General features: G+C 50.7%; 1 protein-coding gene across 5 annotated transcripts in view; it reads right to left on the bottom strand.

Moving 5' to 3' along the window:
• The window catches only part of LOC126652578 (UDP-glucuronosyltransferase 1A1-like), a 38730-nt gene extending 19119 nt beyond the window's left edge, over positions 1-19611 (bottom strand). Inside the window, exons 1-2 of one of the 5 annotated variants that reach the window (XM_050339480.1) lie at positions 19217-19611; positions 15698-16196 (exon numbers count right to left, since the gene is read on the bottom strand). In XM_050339480.1, coding sequence (XP_050195437.1) covers positions 15698-16196; positions 19217-19572 — 855 coding nt within the window. In that variant the 5' untranslated portion in view covers positions 19573-19611. Of the gene's footprint in view, positions 1-3148; positions 3299-10325; positions 11229-15697; positions 16353-18717 lie in introns of those variants that run through there. The other 4 variants (XM_050339479.1, XM_050339478.1, XM_050339472.1 and 1 more) reach the window with 4 other exon arrangements.
• Positions 19612-20224: the final 613 nt, after the last annotated feature.

The raw sequence follows: 20224 nt of genomic DNA, 5'->3' as shown, positions 1-20224 counted from the left end.
CCTCAGCCCGACTGCTCGAGCCCTCTGGGCTGTTTGCTGCCTGTGTGAATCTGTAATCACTCAGGTGATAAAAGGCTGCAGAACCAGCAGCAGAAGTTCAGCAATCTGATAGAAGCAGTGGGTGCTCCAGATAAGCCACACATGCTCCTGTGATAAAAGCTTTGTCACCTTGGAGCAGGAGCTGCCAAGCCAAGGAAGCCCCTCGAGGCTCATTGAATTTGTTCTGATCTCACAGTGCCATGGTCAAGTCAAACCACTGGGAGACCTGCCCTGCAAACAGAGACGGTGCTGAGAGCCCACAGCCTGCCCCATTCCTCGAGATTCCAGCTTTGGGAATACCCGTGTGAAGGAGCAAATTCACTGACAAAGAAAGAAGCAAATTCACTGACAAAGGAAGACATGGTGAGGCAACAAGGACAGAAGGCTGATGTGCATTTCTCAGTAAATACCAGCCCGCTACCACAAACATTTGCTGAGCTGTAGGGATTACAGCTGACTGCAAGGCTTTGACAGCTCCATGGATTTGCCACTGGCTTGTCCTCACTAAGGGAGGAAGAAGCTACACAGTGTTACACAAATTAGCTTTGAATATGCATAGTAACAAGGCATTGTCTCTGCAGGTTTGCAAATGAGACAGGTACAAAGGCCTACAAGTGGAGAACAGAGGGCAGAAAGTGGGAGAGAAATTTCTTTCATGAGTATTCACCGAACTGTCACCCTAAACATGGCGACTCGAATCCTCTCTGCAGCACAAAACTTCACCCTCAGCACACACAAATCAACCTCAGCACGAACTAAACCAGACCTACCTGAGTCAGCTTCTTGTGAGCACAGTGCACCCCTCCAATGGGAATGATGTTGGGCATCAAAGGCCGGGGATAGTCCATCACAAATTCTACCCTCAGGAGCCAAACGGAGCTCCGGCGCAGGAGATCCAGCACCGTCACATCCCGATGCAGGAACCTGAGGCCAGTTTGATGAATGGTTGAAAGGCAAAGTCACAGAGGAAAATATTTGGGATGTCATAGAGCAGATTCCCACCCTCTGGAGGAAGGTCATGTGGTCTGTGTGCTGTGAAAACCCCTGGGAACGTAGGAAGGGGGATTGGGGCACTGGGTGGCTTCAAAATCCAATCCACAGGGGACTCCTCGGAGGAAATACACGGAGGGAAGGGAAAGATGCTCTGCCAGGATCAACCCACAAGGTACTACAGGGTCTGTGAGGAGGGCATCAAACTTGCTCTCTTCAAGATACCTGATGAGCTCTTGGTTTTTCAGGAGCCACTCACAGGTGAGAACTGACAATTCACCCAGTCTTTTCATCCCTTTGTACACTTTGAGAAATCTTGTCAGAAAAGATCCTCTTCAAAAGAAATTAGCGTAAATTCCTGGAATTCTTTCTCCATCTCTTCCTGTGTGAAAGGCACTGGGTACATTTTCATCATGAGGTTCTTGGACGGCTTGATGTGCAAATTGACTTCGGGGGCGACCACGACCACTTCGTGCCCCCTGTGCCGGAGAACTTCCAGCACCTCCCTCATGCTGAGCCAGTGGCTCCCGTCCACCGGCACCACCAGCAGCTTCCCAGCCGCAGCCAAACCCAGCAGGGACAGCAGCACCACCAGCCTGGCTGGGACCGGCTGGGGAGCACTGAGCCCCGGGGCCATTCCTGCCCAAATCAGTGAGAGCCTCCAAGCAAGGAAGCACTGGCAGCACCGGCACCTGCTCCGCGCTCCCGAGCAATCCGTGCCTCAGCCCCACTGCCGAGCCCTCTTTTATTTGCTGCCTGGTGAATGTGTAATCACCCAGGTGATAAAAGGCTGCAGAACCAGCAGGGAAGTTCAGCCAAGTGCACAGGCTGGTGCTGTGTGCTGGAATCACCAGGTAACTCCCAGGTGGGTGTTCCTCTCTATCAGAGGAACAATAGAGTGTCCCTGGGAGAGGCCGGGACAGCTCTGGCTGGCACTGCACTCCTGACACCTCACAGTGCCATGGTCATCAACCCTGCGTGACCTGCCCTGCAGGAGATGTGTCACTGCACAGCACCACTCAGCCTAGCACAGGCTTGTCCCAGGCAAGACCTGCTGCCTCTCCCGCAGGAAACTCAGCTCTGGGAGGCCCAAACCCCCGGGCTGTGGAACAGCTCTTGCAGTTGGTTTCCAGGCTGAGAAGGCTGAAAAGATGGGAGGATGATGCAGGTTCCTGCAGGACACACCCTCCAGGCTGAGCAGCACTCCCAGTGTGCCAGCCCTGCCTCAGGGCACGGACAGGTTGGCTCTGTGAGCTCAGAGGGCAGAGCAGAGACTTTAAACACTCTGGGAGGGGGACTGTCACCCAAAATGGCAACTCGAATCCTCTCTGCAGCACAAAACTTCACCCTCAGCACACACAAATCAACCTCAGCACGAACTAAACCAGACCTACCTGAGTCAGCTTCTTGTGAGCACAGTGCACCCCTCCAATGGGAATGATGTTGGGCATCAAAGGCCGGGGATAGTCCATCACAAATTCTACCCTCAGGAGCCAAACGGAGCCCCGGCGCAGGAGATCCAGCACCGTCACATCCCGATGCAGGAACTCCGAGGCCAGTTTGGTGAATGGTTGAAAGCCAAAATCACAGAGGAAAAAATTGGGATCTCATAGAGCAGATTCCCCACCCTCTGGAGGAAGGTCATGTGGTCTGTGTGCTGTGAAAGCCCCCTGGGAACGTAGGAAGGGGGATTGGGGCACTGGGTGGCTTCAAAATCCAATCCACAGGGGACTCCTCGGAGGAAATACACGGAGGGAAGGGAAAGATGCTCTGCCAGGATCAACCCACAAAGCGACACTGGGTCTGTGAGGAGGGCATCAAACTTGCTCTCTTCAAGATACCTGATGAGCTCTTGGTCTTTCAGGAGCCACTCACAGCCGTGAACTGTCAATTCACCCAGTCTTTTCAACCCTTCATATGCTTTGAAAAATCTTGTCAGGAAAGATCCTTCTTCAAAGGAAATCTGCAGAAATGCCGCCAATTCCTTCTTCACCCCTTCCAGCGTGAGAGGCACCGCATAGGATTTGAACTCATAACTCTTGGATGGCTTGATGTACAAACTGGTTGCGGGTGCCACGACGACTATTTCGTGTCCCCTCTGCCGGAGAACATCCAGCACCTCCCTCATGCTGAGCCAGTGGCTCCCGTCCGCCGGCACCACCAGGAGCTTCCCAGCTGCAGCCAAACCCAGCAGGGACAGCAGCACCACCAGCCTGGCTGGGACCGCTGGGGGAGCACCGAGCCCCGGGGCCATCCCTGCATAAATCAGCGAGAGCCTCTGAGGAAGAACCTCCCCAGCTCTGGGATTTTTAAACCACCTGGGCCGTGCTTTGCCCGGGTGATCTTTGGACTTATTTGTTGCTCGGTCAATGTTTAATCACGGGCACGGCAAAGATGGAATAAGAGGTGGTAAACTGCAGGCAGCCTCTGATTGGGGCAGCAGCTCCCCTGGGAAACACCTCCCTCTGTGCATGGAGGAGCCCCGGGTTTGCAGGAAAGCCCTCTGGCTGGGGAGGGAGGAGGGCAGGGAGGCCACGGTGCAGCTGGAGCTGAACTTGGGCAGGGATGCAAACAAGAAGGGTTTCTACAGGTCCATCAGCAGAAAAGCAAGGTCAGAGGAAGTGTATCCATCCCCCCCACAAGCAAGACTGGGAGACTGGAGAGGATGGACAAGGAGAAGCCTGGGGGACTCTTTTTTTGTTTCAGTCTTCACTGGCAACCCCACTGCCCTCACGTCTGTATTAGGAACTGATACAACCTCCCTAATGATTTTCTAATGAATTGCTTTAATTAATCACAAGCAGGGTAATTTTCTGCTCTGTCACGTTCTGCTGTAGCCGGCATTTAACAAGGTTTGCCACAGGGTTTTCCCAAGTTTGGGAAAAGTACCAGATTTACCTTTTGCTAAAGCAACTGGATATGCTTGGAAATGATCTCAGACCTAGAAGGAGGTTAACAAAGCCTGGGAGAGAGAGAGATTATTACTCAGACTGGACACAAGAAATGCAGAATGTATGGACCACGAGGTTGCAGGACCACGAGATAAAGACTGAACCCCTCCCTGTCCGAGAAAAAGGTAATTAAAAGACTGAAAATAAAGGCTAATTAGCATGAGAAGCTAGAAATCAACAACAAATAGAAGCCAGAATACTAACTAATTAAGGGAATGGTATAATTAATAGCCAATGAACATTAATTTCAGCAACAGGTGGGCACCAAGGCGGGGCTGGGGGAGCAAAATCCCACCCTCTGTAAGAGAAGCTCAGGTTCCAGACCCTCCTAGGGGCCATTCTGGGATTTAAGGAAACGAGGGATCCTTCACCAAATCTGCTCCAAAGAGCTAAATCACACGACACTGATATTCCAAACCACAGCTGCCAGGGTAAGAAAATTCCTCCCCCCCCCTGCCAGTCCGTAATGCTTCTCCTATTTGTGAGAAGATCAGAAAAATATTTAAGCTTCACACGGGAAATGGGCTGGGGTTTTTTCAGCAGTTTTATATCGGGACACTGCAAGGAAAATGGAAAATTGGCCCTCAGAGTTCATTTCCATGAAAAGCCTCTTTTCGGAAGGCTGAAGTAGGGGCTGGGAGGAGGAAGAACACGGGGATGGCTTTTGTCAGCTATAATTAAAACTGCATTAGCAATTTTAGATCATTCCGGGAAGAGTTTGCCCCAGGGCCACGAAAGCAAACCACATAAATGCACAGGCAGGATTTGCAGACAAGCCCTAATTAGGAAAGTTATGGCACAGAAGTAACTTTGGCAGTGGGATAATTTACTAGGGAGGTTGATGAGTATTTTTAAGGACATTTCTCAAAGTACTGCAGCTCCCTTTGTAGGGAAGACAGCAAATGCAGACACAGAGCAACCAGAACATTATCTACCCACTGGTGAGTTATGATGCTTCACTTCTAAATTATTTAACGGTGGTTCCACCAACCAAAAAGATTCGTTGTTTTTAAAAATTGATTGTGACAGGAAAACAAAGAGTTTGAGTTAATAACACTTATCTTTAAACACCTGGTAAGACAGGGATCACCCTCACCCGTGGGTGGGTCTGTGCCTCTTCAGTGCAGTCATGAACTACTCCCACCTAACCCACGAAACAGTTGGGAGAGCAAAAATGCTCAGATCCTGATAATTCTATAGAAAATTACCTGCAGGAGTGAGAGGGAATTAAAAATGAACCCCATTTTTTGCCTATTTCTTTGCCTATTTCCCCTGGTTTTTGCCTCTACAGTAAATAGCTTTATGTTGTATAAACCTCACCGATTCACGCACACGATTATTTACACACGGAGCACTTGCAAAACAGCATTAAACGCTAATTATTGTTTCCTGGAAGTCACTGACCTGAGCCAAGGGCTTTTTCTTTCCACAGTTTATACCTCCAATAAAAACCATGTTGGGCATCGCCGGCATGGGGTACTCAAAAACAAAATGCATCCTTTTGAACCAGCGGGCTCAGGAGCTCAGCCATCGTCACCGCCCTGCCAAGAACCTCCGAGGCCAGGAGCTCGAACGGCAGATAGGCAGACATTCCACCTTAACGACCCGGCTCTTCCAGCAAAACCAGTCACCGAGAACCCCTCAAGGCATCCATGAGTCCTTTAGGGACAGATCAACTCGGGCTGGGCAGAGCTGGGCTCGATGTCTCACTCAATCCCCGCGCTGACTGATCGGCAGACTTCGCCAAAATTAAATGCCAAGCCTGTGAATAGTGCTGGCATTGGCAAGTAACCAGGCTCGCTGAAAGCAGGGATTAAAAACGCTTTCTTGCTTTCCTTCTTCTCGGTAGGCATCTCACCGCTGTTCTGAAATGTTGTCGGGTTTATGGTCAAAATTATAAAGTTATGGCACTGTAGAGCACAGAGTCTGGGCAAATCCTCAGGAGCAGGCTCTGGGATTTACACCCAGCTCTGGGATTTACACCCAGCTCAGCGCTGGGGCCGGGAACAGCACCAGGTACAGATGCAATCCAGTGCAGCAGAGGGTTGGATCAGCGAAGGAAACCCCCGAACTGGTGCTGTCGTGCACCACAAACTCCTTCTCATCCTGACCTAAATCTCCCCCTCATTTTCTTCTTCCAGGAGCGTGAAGAATCAATATTCCTGCAATAAATATTGCTGCCGGACTATGATCTTTAGCCCCCGGAGTAGATTAGAGTGACCCTTGTATCCAGAGCAGAGCCTGATTTTTAGCTGGAGTTGCTCCACGGCCTTGCCTGTGCGATGCATCCCAAAGGATCTGCCGGGGCTTTGTCCCCGAGGAGCCGCTGAGCAGCTCTGGTGGAGAGAGCAGATAGGAAAAAGCACCACCCTGATAAAAGTGACAGTCTGATGGGGAATTTTATGGAAGAGAAGATCAGCAGAAAGAAACAATTCCAGCCTGGCATCAAGTGGAGTGGGAGGAGTGAAGCAAAGCCCGAGGGGAAGGTTGGCTCTGGGGAGGATTTTACAAGCCCGGCTTGTGAAATGCAAATGCCTTTCCTTGTAAAAGAAGATTCACGTTCACAAAGGCCCGAGAGTCTGGGGGAAGAGTGAGAGTGGTGAGAGGCAGGAGGAATCCATTCCCTAAGGATCCGGGAAGGCTGGCAAGTGGAAGAAGTTCAAGGGAAGAAGAGAGGAGAGTCTGTTTATTTTGGAGTCATGTTCACAAAGACAAAACTTTATCCTCTCTGGGAAACAAAGGGGTTTGTTGCTGAGACACCTGGGTGATGCTCAGATTCAGCATCTGCCTACTCCTGTATCTCCTTTTCCACTTAACCTCTGGCTTTACATGAGACCGTTCTACCTACAGCACGAGCAAGCAAGGATATCCAGCACCTGCAGCAAGGAGCTAGCACATATCACGAGCTCCAACAAGCTAATCAGGGACTTCATGGACCACAGCAACCACCCGTCCACATTTCCCTGATCCAAACCTAAAAGTGCAGTGGAAAATTCAGCTGCCTCGTGTTTGTGATGGAAGGTGCTGTCAGACAAAAACCTTCACAACAAAATATTAGCCTTGGACTCAAACACAAGACTGCTGGTACGTAAAAGAGCACAGGATGCTCTTAGCAGGAGTTGTTTTTCTCACTAGATAAGCAGCAAATGGTCTTGAAGAAATATTCTCCTGCCTCTTTAAGAGGCAGAGAATTATTGGAAGAGCTGTTATAGTCCAGCAGCCCTTTTGGCATGAATTCCTGCCTGAGATGGTGCTTGTGTCCCTGATTTCAGCTGGAATTAAACACAGCAGGGCATCCGATCCCCTCACCAAACAAATCCCCCGTGCTGGGCAGACCCGAGGAAAGGAGGTGGGATCACATCTCGTGCCTGTTTTTTATGTGGATACAGAAAGCCTTAATCTAAATTATACCTGTAGGTAGAATCAAAGAATCCCAGAATGGTTTGGGTGGGAAGGGACCTCAAAGCTCATCCAGTTCCATGCCCTGCCATGGGCAGGGACACCTCCCACCAGCCCAGGCTGCTCCAAGCCCCGTCCAGCCTGGCCTTGGACACTTCCAGGGATCCAGGGGCAGCCACAGCTCGTCTGGGCACCCTGTGCCAGGGCCTGCCCACCCTCCCAGGGAAGGATTCCTTCCCAATATCCCATCTAACCCTGCCCTGTGGCAGTGGGAAGCCATTCCCTGCTGTCCTGTCCCTCGGAGGGAGAGGTGTGACCCCTGTCAAAGCTCTGGGATCCCACAGGGGTGGCACTGCCGGAACTCTCCCCTTGTTCCCCCTTTCCCAGCCCGTCACCGACCTCAGACAGCGCTTTCTTGTGCCCGCAGTTGATGCCTCCAATGAAAACCATATTGGGCATCACAGGCATGGGGTAGTCAAAGGCGAAGTCGAGTCTCTTCAGGTACACGGCCCCGTGGCTCAGGAGCTCCCTCATTGTCACCGGCCTGCGCAGGAACTCCGAGGCCAGCCCTTCGAAGGGGGAGAAGGCGACGCTGCAGCTGAAGGACTCGGAGAGGAAGATCAGGAAGTTCTTCACCCTCTGGGAGAAGGTCATGCGGTCCGTGAGGAGGGAGAACATGCGCGGGACGTAGGAGGGCGGGTCGGGGCTCTGAGCAGCCTGGAGGTCGATGTTACACGGCACTCCCCTCATGAAGAAGACGCTGGGGATGGAGAAGTGAACGGCAATGATCTGCCCGCAGGGGTTGAAGGGGTCCGTGAGGACGGCGTCAAATTTGCTGTCTTGGATGTATTTCATCACCTCCTGGTTGTACAGCAGGGATCTGCAGGTGGATTCGAACACAGAAGCGCTCTTCTGGAAATCTTTCAGAGTATTCCAAAACCTGATCAGGAAGGGCTCCTCACTAAAGCACCTCGGACCGAACGAGCGCATCAGTGCTACCATCTCTTCCTTCTTGATGGGGACAGGGTAGGTTTTCAAGTCATAGATATCTGAGGAGTCGATGAGTACCTTGTTGTCCGGGGCCAGAACCACAATTTCGTGCCCCCTCTTGCTCAGCTCTGCCAACACTTCCCTCATGCTGAGCCAGTGGCTGCCCTCCATGGGGATCACCAGCAGCTTCCCAGCGCTGGCAGGACCCAGGAGGCACAGGAAGGGGAGCAGCAGTGCCCGCAGCATGTTGGCAGCTGCACAGAGAGGAGCCCACACACTGAGAGGCCGGGGCTGGCTCTGGGGCTTTTGTAGCCGTGCCCCACCCGCGCCAGCGTCCGGAGTGGCACCACTCCCACTGCTCCCTCTGCCCTTGCACTTGACTCCTGATCCAGGGGTTCACAGGTTTGCACGCAACGGAGCCAGGGCAGGTGATTCATCATCATAAAAGGGAAAGGTCGGGTCTGTGCTGCCAAGGTGGCTCTGCGTGAGCTGAGAAAGGTGTGCCGCCTTCACTCACGCGAGCTGAGACACCTCAGACTCCTCTTCTTGCCCTCAGCCACCACCCTGACATTTACTGACCAGAGCAAGTTGCCCAGTGAAATACAACTTCGAGATAAATAGGAGAAATCAGTGTTGAAGTACCTGGGTTTGGGGTTTTTGTTTTGTTTTTCATAACCCAAACCATTGGGCACCGCTGAGAAAAATTCAATTTCTTTCCATTAATGCAAACTTCCATTTTTTTTTTTCTGAGAGAAGCAGCCAACAGGAAGCCTTCCCTCACCTCTCCACACAACTTTCACCTAACCCCTTATCTTGTCAGCTCTAAAACGAGGTTGTGAAACAGCAGTTCACCGTTGTACCTCTGATAACAGGGTCCAACAACATGCTGCCGATTCACCAAGTCATGAGTTGTTCAGGGGCCAGTGTCAGGGCAGTTCAATACAGGTCCCTCTTGGCTATGAATTGCTGGGGCTTTAAAAGCTGGTGATAAGCTCTCATTAAAATTTATAAGTTTAGAAGTAGGTGGCAGGGCAGGTGCCTTTGGATGGAGCTCCCATCTGCAGGGCGTTCAGGGCTCTACAGCCCTGGTGGAGTTTTCTCTTCCCAGCTTTCTGCCCTCCCCAGGAACCTGCCCTCCAAAAGGAGCAGCTCCATCACCCACACTGTCTCAACTTTGGTAGTTCCCAACATGGATTAACATAGTGGGAAGTTTCAAACAGCTCAGAGGAAGGAGCTGCACAGAAAACACACCAGTTGCCCTGACAAGCTGTTAAAGGAACACCAGGAGGCTGATGATACCCAAAAGCCCAAGCTGGAATTTACAGAAAACACCCAGAAAAGCTTCAAAGCTGATTCAATAACCTGTAAAAGAAGGGGAGGATAAAAAAAGAAGTGGGGGGAGCATTTGTTTTGATAGTGACACCTTGACACAACAGCATGGAAAGGAATCAGTCTGGCAGATGGTTGTGACAGAAAAAAAGATGGTGAATGGGTAAAACTTAAGCCCTATAACTTTCAATGTGGACAAAAGGAGAAAGGATATATGGAAGTATAGGCAGACAGTTCCCACTGGGAAGGGAGGACACCAAAACTGAGGTAAGCTTCAGTTCAGTAAGAGTTTAACCTTTGCATAAAAGTTACCTGTCATGTAAATTCTCATAATTAGGCCTGATGTGGCTTTAGGATCGCCAGGAAATGATGTAACCTGAGTGCTGGATATTAGAAAGTCCCACTTTTGCCTCATGCAGGACTTGTCATTATCTTTTTATTTTTAAACACCAAGATGTTTTCAGGTGAGATTTGATGTAGGGATGGGAGTGGCATCCCTGCCAAGTGAGATGACCTTCCAGGTCCCTTCCAACCCAAACTATGACTCTGTTTTCCTATTTATATTTTTGCCTTTTCACCAGAAGAAAAAACAAACAAAAAAACCCCCAACAAAATAAAACGTTATACCTGAGAGAGTTTTTTCTTCTGCTGACAGTTTATCCCTCCAATAAAAGCCATGTTGGGCATCACTGGTCTTGGGAACTCAAACACAAAATCATATCTCATTAACCAAAATGACCCACGGCTCAGAAGCTCTGTGGCTGTCACCTTCTTCTTCAACACCTCATATGCAAGATCTTCCACTTTAGCATATACTGGCTTGCAGTAAAAGATCTCCAGGAGATGCACCAGCATGTTCTTCACACGCTGAGCAAAGGTCATGGTGTCTGAATAGTACAGGAAGAACTTGGGGATGTAGGAAGGAGGGTTTGGACACTGGGTGGCATCGAAATCCATCCCACAGGGAAAGCCCCGCAGGAAGTAGACGGAAGGGACTGCAAGGTACTCGGCCACCACGGGCCCACACATGAGGATGGGATCCGTGAACACCACGTCGAACTGGCTCTCTGCCAGCTCCCGCATCAGGCCTCGCTCGCGCAGGAGGCTCTCGCAGTTCATGAAGAAGACCTTGGACAGCTCTACCGTGCTCTGGTACGAGGCAATAACGAGGTTCAAAACGGATCCTCCGGTGAAATGAGCATCGATGAAGGCCTTGAGCGCGGCAGCCAAATGCCCGTCCGGGTAGGGGGCGGGGTAGACCCTCACGGTGTAGTTGTGAGGCTCCTTCGACGTCATGTACAGGCTCGTGGAGGGCACCACCACCACCACCTCGTGGCCCTTCTGCCGCAGTTTCTCCACCACCGGGCGCATGCTGAGCCAGTGGCTCCCGTCCTGAGGGATCACCAGGATCTTCCCGCCTTCAGCAAGGATGAAGGACCATGCCAGGAGAAGCAGGAGGCTCGTCCGGCCGAAAAAGCACTGGGAGGGGAGAGCCATTGTGGTGGAAGGGAAGCAGAGGGTTCTGTTCCACAGGGCTGCCGTGCACTCCTTTATATGCAGGTCCATGCAAGCTAAGCAGGGAACTTATTGACCACAGAAAGAAATATTTAACTTCCCACCACTGTTGGGATTAGCCTGCAATATTGCACGTGTCCGTGTAATGGAAGGGAAGCGTGGTGTCCTTGGAAAAACATTCGGGCTCTCTGTTAATGTTTAAGCTTGGAAGTCTGTCAGCACCTTTCTTCCTCCACAAAACTAAGAGCAGGGCTGGCATCTTGCAGTAATAATTGTGGATAAGACCACTGACTTGGGAAATCAGAGAATCACAGAATCGTAGAATCAGCTGGGTTGGAAAAGACCTCCGAGATCATCAAGTGCAACCCTGACTTGGGAAATGATGGAGAGCGGCTTGGCGAGCTCTTCTGCCAGCTCCCTCATCACCCCAGCGTGGATCCCATCTGATCCCGAGGATCCAAGTGGCTCAGCAGGTCACTAACTGTTCCCTCCTGGATTACACACCTCCTGAGAAAACAAGCCTGCTTTTGCTTTCAGAGGGCAGCCCTTAAAACACACCCTGCAGAAGGGCTGGAAACTGCAGCACCATCTCCTTCATGGACTAACCCCACTGAGAACACAAGGCTCCTGTTAAATGCCCAGCCTCTGGAAGCAGTCAAACCTGCAGCTCTTCTGAAGAGATCACAGCCCCCAGGATGTCTCAGGCAGTCCCAAAGCTGAGGAGGAGGAGAACAATCCTGTTTGGCTTTTTCCCCCTCCAAAAATAGAGGAACTAAATGCTGGGCTCAGGGCAAACAAAGGGAAAGGAGGGTGGAACAGGCCTTTTGGGACACAAAGAAGGAGCCATGGCCTCTGGTCATGGCCTTGCAAACCCTTTCTATGGGCTGTGAACAAAGCAAAATTTGGGAGGAGTTGTGATACCTTTCCCTGATCCCACTGACAGCACAGACACGTGGAAAACCCCAACAACCAAACCAGACCTCTGGGCTCTCTCCTCTCACAGACACTTTCTTATGGACTCCACAGACTTTTTGTACCAGACCATCAGAGCAAAAACTGTGTTAAAGGTGAGGCAGCAACAGGAAGAGCAGAATTAAAGAAAAAAAAAATCAAATTAGAGGTAAGAAAGGATGAAGTTCTAGGTTAGTACAGGTCAGATCGATGCTGGGTAATTATTACTGAGGCAATTAACAGCCTGGTCAATAGTTCAAACTAACATGCAAAGTTTCCCTGTGTTTGTTTTTCATTAGCAGGAGCAAAGGGCACCTGCAGCCCTTTCAGCTCTGAAGGGTGTGGTGCTCCTGATTTATGTGCAAACAGGGATCTGGTGAGCTGAGGGCTCTAGCAGTGAGAGCCATGAGCCTGCTTGGAGGAAAACTTTCCCCACTGGGGACTAAAGGGTGTCAGGTTTGTGTTAAACCAGGCCTGGGTGACCCCAGACTGCGGGTGTGTTCTCCTCTCAGATGGGACAAAGCTTGTGGGGGTTATTCCAGGGTGTCTCTGAGCTGGCTTTGGGGAGTTGACACTGTCCTAAAGCTCTCCCTAGCTGCTCATCCCTGGGACGTGTGAATTTCTGAGCAGCAAACAGGGGCATTAAGGAAAAAGGGTGGAAAATGGATATCTCAGCAGCACTAAAACTAGAGCTAACCCCAAATGTTTTCCAGGCAGCCTGGAAGAGTTGGTTCCACAAAAACCTGGATTTGTTTTCCTCCTGTGGGGTGAGATTGATGCCCCAGCTTGTGCTCCAGGCCCTGCAAGCAGGGAGAGGTTGCTCAAATCCCAGAGTGATGCCCAGAGAAGCTGTGGAGCCCTGGAAGTGTCCAAGGCCAGGCTGGATGGGGCTGGGAGCATCCTGGGCTGCTGGAAGGTGTCCCTGCCCATGGGACTGGATGAGCTTTAAGGTCCCTCCCAACCCAACCCACGGTGGGATTTGATGTAATTTGATTTCCCAGGTCTCTGGATGAAGGATCAGGCTTATCCCTGGAGGAATCCTTGTGCAGTTGAAGCCAGCCCTTTCTCTTTTTTTGCATGCTGAGCAAGCTCTGGCAAGTGCAGGTTGGTGGTTGCTGACACGAACCTGCCCAATTCCCCCCTCAGGTTTTTCCTGCCTTGGCATTTTGCCTGCAGAGGATAAGACAGGATTTAGTTTGGCCAGCAGGACTTGGGAGGAAAAACACCCCACAAGAGCAATTCTGGGAACTGGAAAGTCATTGAAACCTCTGTGAGGGTGAGAAGCAGCAGGGAAGGAGATCACACAGCACAGATTGTTTCCTAAGCTGCAGCTCTTTCCTAGGCTGGAACTAAAAAGGATATGGCAGTGATAGTATATTATCCTGAAATGAATGACTGCCCTAACAGACAGGTGACATTTAGGGCTGTCCAGGTAACTTTGTAACTGGAACTATTACAAATATTTATGCAGCAAATATCATTGTGTTTGATATTTGTAAATAAATATAACACTCTTAAACCCTTTGCAGATTTTTGTCCACAGCCCTCTCTCAGATATCGTGCCTTTAAACTCACGTTACAGAAGTAATTTTAACTTAGTTTCTTTTTAAATTTTAACTTAGCTTTAAGATGAGGTTCCCGAGGCAGGAGGGGATTTTTCTGGAGGGGATTTTTGTGTTTTACAGCTTCCTTCACTATCTCTTCTGCAGGTGCAGGGATGTGGGGAGGAGCAAGCTGAGATGAACGTGGTTAGAGCAGCACTGTCAGGCTGAGACATTCACTTTAATTTGAAAGGACCAGTTAGAAATGTTCCTTTACCAGAGCTCCCCATGTGCTGCTGGGTCTGCCCGGAGGGTTTCAAAACAGGACCTGGGCTCTCCATCCTTGTGCCTGGAGGTACAATGGGCTTTTTCTTTTTTTTTTTCTTTTCAGCTGCATTTTTTTCTTTACTTGAGTAACCACCTACTTAAATCTGGGGTTTATTTGAATATTTGCAGGTAACCAGCTGTTAAAGTAAGTAAATTAGGTAAGAAGAAGCAGGAGGAACTTTGAAAGGTGGCTGTAGCTTTGAGCCCTGAATTTTGCCTTGATCAAATCATGCGAACTGTGTTTTTATGGACCCAAAGAAGCAACTTTGGCTTAAATTTGGCTACAAATGAGGTGTTTATCTTGCCTTGTAATTGTATTTCTGAACAATAATGGCCAACCCAGGGCTGTGAGCAGATAGATTTTATTTTTCCCTCCCCTCTGATTCACTTCACACTTGTTTACTCTCTGCTGCATTTCTGCCCCCTTGCTGGGCCCTATTCCAGGTGAAATAGGAGAAATTCCTCTGCTGTCTGCAGAAAATGGGGCTAAGAAAGGCAGAGAAGGAGGAATACACAAGGTTTTGCCAGGTCTGGAACATGTGATTTTCACCTGCTGAGAGTGTGAAGACAGAAGGTGGCAGGCACAGAGATAAAATATTCGGTGAGAGGTCATTCTGTAGACAATGAGGGCAGGATGGCTCTGCCCTTGTAGCAAACATACAGACTCTTTGCAGCTCTGAGTTCCTCAAGATGCACAGTAAATGCCATGCAAACAGCAAGAATTTGCCTCCTAAATCTCAAACTAGTGCCAGCCTTTGAGTCTAAAGTGAAAGAATGCCTTACTTAGTTATTCTAATATTCTAGTTTATACTGCTATTCTTATTTGTCAAGATTATTCTTATTTGTCAGATTTAGTGGGCTCTGCATAAGCCTGTCAAAGAGTATAAAAGAAACCTGAAAGAAGAAAGCAAAAACCACCCCTTCAGCTCCAAGACTGTGCAGGGATATTGTGTGAGCACAGTTCAGAAGGGAAGGAGTAATTTCCTAGGGAAGAGATTTGTGTCCGGGAACAAAACAATGTTAATATTTCAGAGACTACAAAATAGCTTTGAATTTCTAACTCAGCTTTGAAGACCCTGCAGAACAATCCTGGTAAAAGCAAATGTTAAGGAATAGATGTGAAAACCTGGGGTTTGCATTCACCAAATACACTATTTGTGGGTTATTTCCTCCCATTTCAATGTGATATTTATGTTCCACCTCCCCAAACAGGAACAACTTAAGACAGACAGACAATTTGGGAAGTGAATGGTAGGAAAGTACAACCAAAGCAAATTAACTGTCGTTGCAGAGCCTGGAGTTAAAACCAAAATGTGAGTCCCAGAGCGTGGCCTTTGGGGTTTCGGTCAGATTAAAGAAATATATGTCAGATTCCATTAAAACTAAATCCAGACTGGATCTGCTTGGCGAATAATGCACTTCACTGAGTACAGTAATTTGTAGCTGGCAGATGAAATCCCTGTTTTTGTGAGAAAATCCTTATTAATTCCAGGAGGTGTCTCTATAGGGTGGTTTGATTTCAGCCAGTGGAAAACACCTGCCCAAAGCTGGTTGTTTTAAATCATTCCCAGAAATTAAAAATGACCAATAGCCATCAATTTCCCAGCTGCAGTGTAGTGAATTTTCTTCAGGAAAATGCAGGACTCGAAGGAAAAGGAGCCTTACCTTAGTCAGAGGTTTCTTGTTAGCACAGTTTATTCCTCCAACGAAGACCATGTTGGGCATCACGGGCCTGACGTACTCAAAGACAAAGTCGAGCCTCATCAGCCAGATGGAAGCAGAGTGCAGAAGATCCTTCACGGTCACGTCCCTCTGCAGGACTTCTGAGGAGAACTTCAGCGCTTCTGCGTAGTAACCATCGCAGTACTTGAGTCCCAGGAGGGAAACCAGGGCGTTCTCCACCCTCTGCAGGAAGGTCATGCGGTCCGAGTTGAAGGTGAACGGCCGTGGGACGTAGGACAGGGGACTTGGGCACTGTGGGACCTCAAAGTGGAGGTTGCAGTCCAAGCCCCTCATGAAGAACACGAAGGGGAGGGAGAGGTAGTTGGCGAGCGTGGCCCCGCACAAGAAGACGGGGTCGGTCAGCACGGCGTCGAACCCGCTCTGGTTCAGCGCCCTCAGGGTCTCCTGGCTGCGGAACAGGTCCTTGCACTGGCTAAAGAAGGTGTTGTAGATTTTCACCGTGCTCCTGTACACTTCCAGGGCGTTCAGCGGGAAGGGCAGGCCCTTCAGGTGGGCATCCTTGTAGTCACGGAAGGAACCGTCCAGCTCCTCCAGCGTCTGCGTCACCGGGTACGTGACCACCTTGTAGGCCTGCGAGGTCTTCAAATTCCAGGCCTCCTCCGGCACCACCACCACCACCTCGTGGCCCCGCCGGCTCAGCTTCTCCACCACCTTCTGCATGCTCAGCCAGTGGCTCCCCATCATGGGCACCACCAGCAGCTTCCCCCCGGCCGAGGGGCCGGGCAGGAGGAGGAGGAGGAGGAGGACAATGCAGGCAGAGCAGAGCCTCAGAGCCATGTTCCTTGTGGCCGTGGGAGAGGCTTCTCCTGCAGGCTGTGGCTGGAAGGCGCTTTTGAAGGGAAATGATGGGTGTTGCACTTTGCTTCGAGATAATCCCTTAGTTAATAATTCACTGCTTTGGATTGCGGGTGTTTTTTCTTTTATTTCTCTTTTATTCTCTTTTGAAAGTCAAACCGTGACCCTTCGTGGGCTGAGTCAGTTCCCTGGTGTTAGTGGGGAATCAGCTCCTGCAGGTGCTGTCAGATCTCTCAGGACTTGTCTGCCAGGAAGGCAGGAGGTGCCAGTGTGAGCAGCTCCACCACCCCAGCAGCAGAGCCAAAGAGCCTCCTTGCGGGTGGATTGGTGGATGTTCGGATCGTTCCGCTGAGGACACAGCGGGAAAAGGGGAGAAGGAGGATGAACCAGCTCTTCTGAGCAGGCAGGAATCTCCACAGGGGGTGAGGGGCAGAGGGGGCAGCTGAGGGGCAGATCTGTGAAGGTGAAGCCCAAGTTCATGCTTCACACAGCTGTTCCACATGGGGTGTCCAACTCCTCCCCAGCAGGCCTAGAACGGACCCTGATGGTGCTCCAACAACCCCCAGAGAGCCAGGAGAGAGCCCAGGGCTCAGGCCTGACTGGGCCAACCAGCAGCTTCAGCACAAGCACGACTTTTCAGCCTCACCCCACTGCTTTTGATGTCATTGATGCCCTGGGGCTGAAGATGGTTTTGTCCAGGTGGATTTCCAGAGAAAAAGCCAATCAAAAAGTTCAGTAACACTATTGCTAATTACATATTTAAGAGGACGGAAGAGAAGGCTGTGGCGCAGTTGACATTGGTAGCAGTTAAATTAGGTAGCCCTGTAGGAGCGGCGGCAGGGCCCAGGTGGGGGCCAGGCCTCTCTCCTCCCCCGGCCCTGGGCCAGGGGCAGGTGTGGCACTGAAGCCCCCCCTTCTCTCATGTAAGAGGGTAAAGGATAAAAAACACTAGAGGACTGACTGCTTGGATGAAAACCACGGCAGAGAGAGAACAAAGTGTTCAAGGCCCAAGCTGGCAGCCGGAGGAGAGAGAAGTTCGAAGGGGGGCTGTTTCTCCCTCCCTTCAGGAGTTTGGCAGCTGGATGTGTGGCTCTGAGCCCACTCCCAGGGAGGCATGAGCAGCCCCTAAAATCCAAGTCTCCTGAGGGAAGAACGGGTTGCTGAGCTGTTATCAGTAAAACCAGGTGGTGGTACCCCAGCTTGGGTCTCCAAGAAAGCTTGACCAGCATGGTGTGACCCCTTGTTTGCTGCCATTCCCTGAAATTCCCTGCAGTGAACTGAGGCCCTCAGGGCTTTGCTGGAGGAATGTTCTGGGATCTATACAAGTAAAAGCAGGGCCAGAGCAAAGACTTTTGATGGGTGGCTGAAGTCTCTTTGGGTGGTGCTAAGGAAGATGTCCTTGAGAAGAAAAGAGCTGGTGCAAAACCACCACCAGCACAAAGGCTTTCCTGTTTTTTCTCTCGGTGGTGGTGGGATTCCCAAGCAAACCCTTACAGCCTTGGAGAATGGGGTCTGTCTCAGTAGACACCCAGAGGGTGCTGGGACTGCTCTGAGAAGCTCCAGTGTGTCACACTGAGAAGACGTGGACAAAAGCAATTTTTTAGACAGCTCCAAAAATGTGAGGGCCAGTATTTGAGAGATGTTTGGGAGGCAGCCCAGACTGAAGGTGTGAGACTGACCAGATCTAAGATTAATTCTCTTGAAAAGCTGGAAATTTGGAGACAAAAGGGTTTATTGCAACTGCTGTGACAAGAGCTGACCAGATTCATTTGGAACTTGCTTACTTGGTGTGTTTTTTGCTCTGGACCCAAAGATTTTCAGCAAAATCAGGTGGCTGAAAAGAGCCAATGAAAGTTCTTCTTGCCTTGACTGTAAGAGGATAAATCTCTGATGGTATTGCTACACTTTCTCATGGACTCCACAGACCTTTTGTACCAGACCATCAGAGCAAAAACTGTATTAAAGGTGAGGCAGCAACAGGAAGGGCAGAATTAAAGAAAAGGAAGGGCAGAATTAAAGAAAAAAAAAATCAGATTAGAGGTAAAAGGAGAACACCCAAATGTACAAAGAAAGCGATCAATTTCCTGGAAGCAATGTAGTGAATTTTCCTCAGGAAAATGCGGGATTTGAAGGAAAAGGAGCCTTACCTTAGTCAGAGGTTTCTTCTTAGCACAGTTTATTCCTCCAACGAAGACCATGTTGGGCATCACGGGCCTGACGTACTCGAAGACAAAGTCAAACCTCAGCAGCCAGATGGAAGCAGAGTGCAGAAGATCCTCGATGGTCACGTCCCTCTGCAGGACTTCTGAGGAGAACTTCAGCGCTTCTGCGTAGAAACCATTGCAGTAGTGGGGCTCAAGGAGGGAAACCAGGGCGTTCTCCACCCTCTGCAGGAAGGTCATGCGGTCCGAGTTGAGGGTGAACAGCCGTGGGACGTAGGACAGGGGACTTGGGCACTGTGGGATCTCAAAGTGGAGGTTGCAGCCCAAGCCCCTCATGAAGAACAGGAAGGGGAGGGAGAGGTAGTTGGCGAGCGTGGCCCCGCACAAGAAGACGGGGTCGGTCAGCACGGCATCGAACCCGCTCTGGTTCAGCGCCCTCAGGGTCTCCTGGCTGTGGAACAGGTCCTTGCACTGGCTAAAGAAGGTGTTGAAGACGTGCACATAGCCCCTGTACATTTCCAGGGCATTCAGGGGGAAGGGCAGGCCCTTCAGGTGGATGTCCACGAAGTCACGGAAGGAACCGTCCAGCTCCTCCAGCGTCTGCGTCACCGGGTACGTGACCACCTTGTAGGCCTGCGAGGTCTCCGTATTCCAGGCCACCTCCGGTACCACCACCACCACCTCGTGGCCCCGCCGGCTCAGCTCCTCCACCACCTCCTTCATGCTCAGCCAGTGGCTCCCCACCATGGGCACCACCAGCAGCTTCCCCCCGGCCGAGGGGCCGGGCAGGAGGAGGAGGAGGAGGAGGACAATGCAGGCAGAGCAGAGCCTCAGAGCCATGTTCCTTGTGGCTGTGGGAGAGGCTTCTCCTGCAGGCTGTGGCTGGAAGGCGCTTTTGAGGGGAAATGATGGGTGTTGCACTTTGCTTCGAGATAATCCCTTAGTTAATAATTCACTGCTTTGGATTGCGGTTTTTTTTTTTATTTTATTTTTCTTTTATTCTCTTTTGAAAGTCAAACCGTGACCCTTCATGGGCTGAGTCAGTTCCCTGGTGTTAGTGGGGAATCAGCTCCTGCAGGTGCTGTCAGATCTCTCAGGACTTGTCTGCCAGGAAGGCAGGAGGTGCCAGTGTGAGCAGCTCCACCACCCCAGCAGCAGAGCCAAAGAGCCTCCTTGCGGGTGGATTGCTGGATGTTTGGATCGTTCCGCTGAGGACACAGCGGGAAAAGGGGAGAAGGAGGATGAACCAGCTCTTCTGAGCAGGCAGGAATCTCCACAGGGGGTGAGGGGCAGAGGGGGCAGCTGAGGGGCAGATCTGTGAAGGTGAAGCCCAAGTTCACGCTTCACACAGCTGTTCCACAGCTGATTGCCAACTCCTCCCCAGCAGGCCTAGAACGGACCCTGATGGTGCTCCAACAACCCCCAGAGAGCCAGGAGAGAGCCCAGGGCTCAAGCCTGACTGGGCCAACCAGCAGCTTCAGCACAAGCACGA

The sequence above is a fragment of the Myiozetetes cayanensis genome, unplaced genomic scaffold (assembly GCF_022539395.1).
Source record: "Myiozetetes cayanensis isolate MyiCay16 unplaced genomic scaffold, myiCay2020 scf9, whole genome shotgun sequence".
Lineage (NCBI taxonomy): Eukaryota > Metazoa > Chordata > Aves > Passeriformes > Tyrannidae > Myiozetetes > Myiozetetes cayanensis.
This window is presented reverse-complemented; position numbering and strand designations above follow the sequence as displayed.